The sequence below is a fragment of the Nannospalax galili genome, unplaced genomic scaffold (assembly GCF_000622305.1).
Source record: "Nannospalax galili isolate Female #2095 unplaced genomic scaffold, S.galili_v1.0 scaffold371, whole genome shotgun sequence".
NCBI classification, from domain to species: Eukaryota; Metazoa; Chordata; class Mammalia; order Rodentia; family Spalacidae; genus Nannospalax; species Nannospalax galili.
This window is the reverse complement of record NW_008331606.1, coordinates 2,952,887-2,958,030: the sequence shown is the minus strand read 5'-3', so window position 1 is coordinate 2,958,030 and position 5,144 is coordinate 2,952,887. Positions and strand designations below refer to the sequence as shown.

At 39.4% G+C, this 5,144-nt stretch overlaps 1 protein-coding gene across 1 annotated transcript; it reads left to right on the top strand.

Annotated features, from left to right (window-relative positions):
• Positions 1 to 562: 562 nt before the first annotated feature.
• Positions 563 to 1,396, top strand: LOC103728786 (olfactory receptor 151-like). Its single transcript, XM_008826772.2, has one exon. It carries the CDS (start codon positions 563 to 565, stop codon positions 1,394 to 1,396), a length of 834 nt encoding a protein of 277 aa, XP_008824994.2.
• The last annotated feature ends 3,748 nt before the right edge of the window (positions 1,397 to 5,144 follow it).

The following is a 5,144-nucleotide window of genomic DNA, read 5'->3' as shown; positions in this document are numbered from 1 at the left end:
CTTCATGCTTGATCTTGGCTTCTTATGATCCTTTGGGGGCATTCTAATTTCTGCAACTATTTCAGTGAAGCCATGGCCATGGATCTGGAAAACACTTGGCTGACTGACACAAATAATGAGTATCTGTGACTTTATTTTGTGTCAGAAATAATATTTCATATTCTCAAAGTGTGGGGAGAGGCTGTCTGTGATGAAATTAGTTGACCTATTTACCTTTGTGTTACCACAATTCCAATAATTCCCTGGGCATGGGAGAGAGAGAGCAAAACAAAATTCCACAGGATAATTTTTTAAATTCCACAGGATAATTTTTTAAATTCCATGTTACATCTGGAAAATGGTACTACCATATAAGAAAGGGTTTAATGTGTGAACTATTGATAGGGGGAGGGGTTGAACAGTGTCCTAGATCTATGTGTTTTCTTTGGCTGTCTTATGCATATCATTTGGTTTTCTCTTATTTTTTCATAGCATGTCTAAAGAGTTTTTACCAAATCAAGAGTTATTCTCAATTGTATCAATAGAGAATTCATCTGCAGAGACTAAATACATCTTTCTTGGCATGACAGATAACCATCAACTTGCAGTCCTGCTATTTGGACTCTTCTTTATTATTTATATTGTTACTGTGCTGGGAAACTTAGGCCTGCTGGTCCTGATCCAAGTCAGTTACCACCTCCATACTCCCATGTACTTTTTTCTCTCTAATCTGTCCTTCCTTGATGTCTGTTTCTCTTCTATAATAACTCCAAAGGCTTTAGCCAATTTATTTTCTCAGCTACAGGAAGTTTCTTTCCTTGGATGCATGACTCAAATGGGCTTGTTCATAATCTTTGCCTCTGCTGAATGTAACGTTTTGGCTCCCATGGCCTACGATCGTTATACTGCCATCTGTCAACCATTGCTCTACCACATTACCATGTCTAGAATCTGTTGTCTCCTCTTAGTAGCAGGATGTTACCTTGGTGGGTTCGTTAACATAATCGTTGTAACCATTTCCATCACACAGCTATCTTTCTGTGAACCACATGTCATTTCACACTTCTGTGATATCCTACCACTGTTGGCACTGGCTTGCTCGGATCCCTGGGTAACTCAGATCTTGGTTGTTGGCTGTGGGGGATTCACCCTTGTCACCTCTGTAGTGCTGATCCTTGTCTTCTACATTTCTATACTCATGACTATTCTTGGAATTCCTTCCGTTTCTGGAAAACAGAAAGGCTTCTCTACCTGTGCTTCCCACTTGACTGTTGTTGGTCTGTACTACAGAACAACTATGTACACTTACTTACAACCCTCTCGGCATGGATCCCAGGCAGGAAATCAGATGATCTCCATATTTTATACAACGGTGATCCCTATGTTAAATCCTCTCATCTACAGTTTGAGAAATTAGGAAGTGAAAGCTGCACTGCAGAAAATATTGACACATAGACCTTAATTTATTTTTTTTAATTTTAGTTATTTTTATTTTATGCGTATGCATGTATTGTCTGCATGTAGGTAAGTGCACCCGTGTCCTGCAATGCCCACGGAGTACAGAAGAGGCTGTTGGATCCCCTGGAACTGGAGTTACGGACAGTTGTTAGCTGCCATGTTGGTGCTGGGATTCAAACCCGGGTCTTCTGCAAGAGCAACCAGTGTTCTTAACCGCTGAGCCATCACTCCAGCCCGAACCTTAATCTATTTTGTGTCTCAAGAATTAATAGATTTTACTAGGTCTTGCCACATTTTATCCAGTGTTTTCTTTGCCTGCAAATGAAATCTTGTTAAGAACAATTTAATTGGTCTGGCTGAATGCTCAGAAGCGGTTGTTTACATAAGTAGAAATTCAGTAGAGCTAAATTATATGTACAACATAACACATATTTTCTGAAAATTTTTCTGATGAGAAATATCTGAGAAGGAACTATCTGTTTGTGACTATAAATATGTCAATCTGATTGGTAAACCCATTAGAAGCTAAAATATTTCCAAGATAACAAGAAGGCAAGAAAACATTTAATTTTTCCATGTTATAAATGAGAGCATAGATGACAACAGGGATGCAAGTAACTTCATTGCACCATACATCTCCTTACACTGTGGATTTACTTGGTGTACCATAAGCTGTATTAAATTCAGTCTGTATCTGTCATAAGGATCCGGAAGACTCCTACTGTTTGTCTTCTAAGTACTTTTCACCACTGTCACTGGGAAGCATGAAATGTGAGTTTATGTATGAATTCTATTCTTAGTTACAATTATTGAGATTTATAGAGATAAAGCTTAAAAACCAAAAGTGGAGGGACTGGAGAGATGGCTCAGTGGATAAGAGAATTGACTGCTCTTGCAGAGGACCTGGGTTTGATTCCCAGCACCCACATGGAGGTTAACAACCATCTGTAACTCCAGTTTCAGGGGATCAGATGCCTTCTTCTGACCTCCGCAGGCATTGCACGACCAGGGTGCACATGCACACATGCAGGCAATACACTCATATACATTTAAAATATTAAAAAGCCCCAAATTGAGTGGGTTCATTAATTGTAATTTTAAAATTCTGTACAAAGGACAATTGATCATTGTTTAGTGGGACATCCAGTACTGAATTACAGCTAGGATTGTTATATGCAAATTTTGAGCAGAACTGGACTATGTTCATTGCTATTCTTGCATATACTGTTACAGGAAGCACAAATGTGAATATAATCCCAATTAACTCATTAGTCCATGGCTACTCATCAAAAGTTATAATGATGCAACAAATACATTGTTATTGTTATTTTTTCTAATTATATTTGGCAATGGAGCTGGCAGCATAGCTCAGTGACAGGACACTTGCCTCTCCTCTATGAGTCCCTATGTTTCATCCTCACTCTTCAGCACCAGCAAAAAAAAAAAAAAAAAAAAAACCTTATTCATAAAACTATAAAATCCTACATCTGGAGAATAAAAAGTCTTATTCTTTTAGTCCATACATGAGGATAAGGCCTCAAAAAATGACCAAACTATAACAAGTATTTCAGGAGAAATTAACCCATCTTCTCCAACTGTAAAGACAAATAGAAAGCAGTGTTTATCCTGAGTCAGGCACGATGGCATATACCTGAATTCAACGCAGTTCAGAGTTAAGGAAGGAAGGAAGATCATGAGTTCAGTGCCAGTCTGGGTTACATATTGAGGCCATATCTCAAAAACAAAGTCAAAAATAAACAATCCTCCCCATAATTATCAACAACAACCATATCAAATAAATATTTACATCCTAGTCAAGCACAATCTTTGGACTCCAAGCATAGTTTATTTTTAGACTCTACTTCTAGAAACTGTGTAGCCTTAATAAACAATCTCCTGTGAACTCTTCAAGCCTAGCTGTGGTGGAGGTGATGTAGTTTACCTGATAGCCATGAAAAACTACTTCTCAGAGAAATCCAGATTTTTGTGTCTAGCTATAAGCTGCTACCTTCTCTTGGTAGTTCCTCAAACACACTAAACCTAAAATTTCAAAACTTATCTCTTTTATAGCCACTCCTCTTCTTCCTTTTTCACCTATCTAAAGAATTATACCACACAGCTTTTATTATCTTCATGTACACATGTTAATGGAATTTTTGTGACTTTCATACTATATTCTGATCATATTTAGATCGCTTCCCTTATCTGCAACTGCTACTTTCCCCAATCCTGCCCAATTTCATGTTTTCCCTTGCCTGCTCATACACACACAAACACACACACACACACACACACACACACACACACACATATATATATATATATGCCTATAGAGTCCAATTTGTGTCCCCAAATGCCCTTTGATGTGGGCTCATCCACTGGAACCTGGCTAATCTACCGAGAGTCATACCCTTTAAAGAGCAAACCTCTAGATTTGTACAAACTGAGTGGTCAGAGTCAGGTATCCCTGATAGATTTTTCTATTGTTCACAAAACTCAAGGCCTGACCTGGTAAGTCTCAAAACTACCAGAGTTAGCCTTTGGAATCATTAAATAAGTTTTGCTGTTTCTCCAACAGGCTCCCAAGAACAAATAGTCCTCATTGCCTCATAAATAGTGATTCAATGAAAATGACTGCACTTGAGAATCTCTGAGGTCTCCCACCTCAGTTTTTCAGCTCTAATGCCAACACTTTGGGACATGTATAAAAAATATGGAGCCTAAACAAGGTGCTCGGCCAGTAGAGTTTAGGCCAGACCTTTCAGAAGTATAAAACTCATCTCAGTAGTACATGAGGGGTGATGAGTAGCAGAGAGAAAGTTGGAGGGCAGTGAAGACTATGAAGACAGACAGCATCTCTGACTCCTTAGGTATTTCAATGGAAGAAACACTGCTCTTTGCCTGTATTTGCTGATCAAAGTTAAAGAAGCTGAACCTTGTTTCCCAGAGAACTATGTACATGACCATTGCTTTTTTTAACCCTAACGTGCAAGTAGACTGAAGACCCTTTCCTGCAGGTTGATTTTTCCAGATGTTATCAGCTAAGGATGCATCCTGGCCCTGTTCTGGGTGGGTCGTAGTATAATGCTTAGAGTAGCATTTGGGCCTGGGATCTCTGAGCAACCAACCTTTAATAGACAGTCCTCAGCATCACTGACCCCAGTTCCAACAAGTCCTCAGACTGGATCCAGGAAATTGAGCAAATTAGTAAATATAGGAAGATATGGACAGATTTTAAAGGCTCGGGGTCAGGGGCCAAATTGTCCCAAGGCTGAATAACAGCATTCAGATGACTTTGTAATGCCCAACTATTGTCTAAGGCAAGGATATCTTGGGGACTTCTTCGGCCCAGAGCTAACACATCTTCTGTCTACAAATGTACATCTTGGATATAGTGGAGCAGAGACATCCCATTCTTGGAAGAACGTCTCTGACTTGCTTCTTGGATATTGAATGATCTGCTGGTCAAACCATCCTTCATTAGACAGCCTGGCTGGACTGAACCTAGAAACCTTTTAAGGGAAAAGATCATAGAGCTTGGAACTAGCAGAGATCTATCTGAACAAATATTTCTCAGCCATTTGTATTTCTTATTTTGACAACTGTCTATTTAGTTTCATGTGCCAGCTTTTGCGACGGACCAGCCCAGATGGGAGCACTCAGTCTGATGGGAACAGGGAATCGGAGAGTGGGCAAGGATTCGGCGA

What these genes read in the sequence shown, in the direction of transcription:
- LOC103728786 (XM_008826772.2), top strand. Translation starts at nt 563, where the DNA reads ATGACAGATAACCATCAACTTGCAGTCCTGCTATTTGGACTCTTCTTT.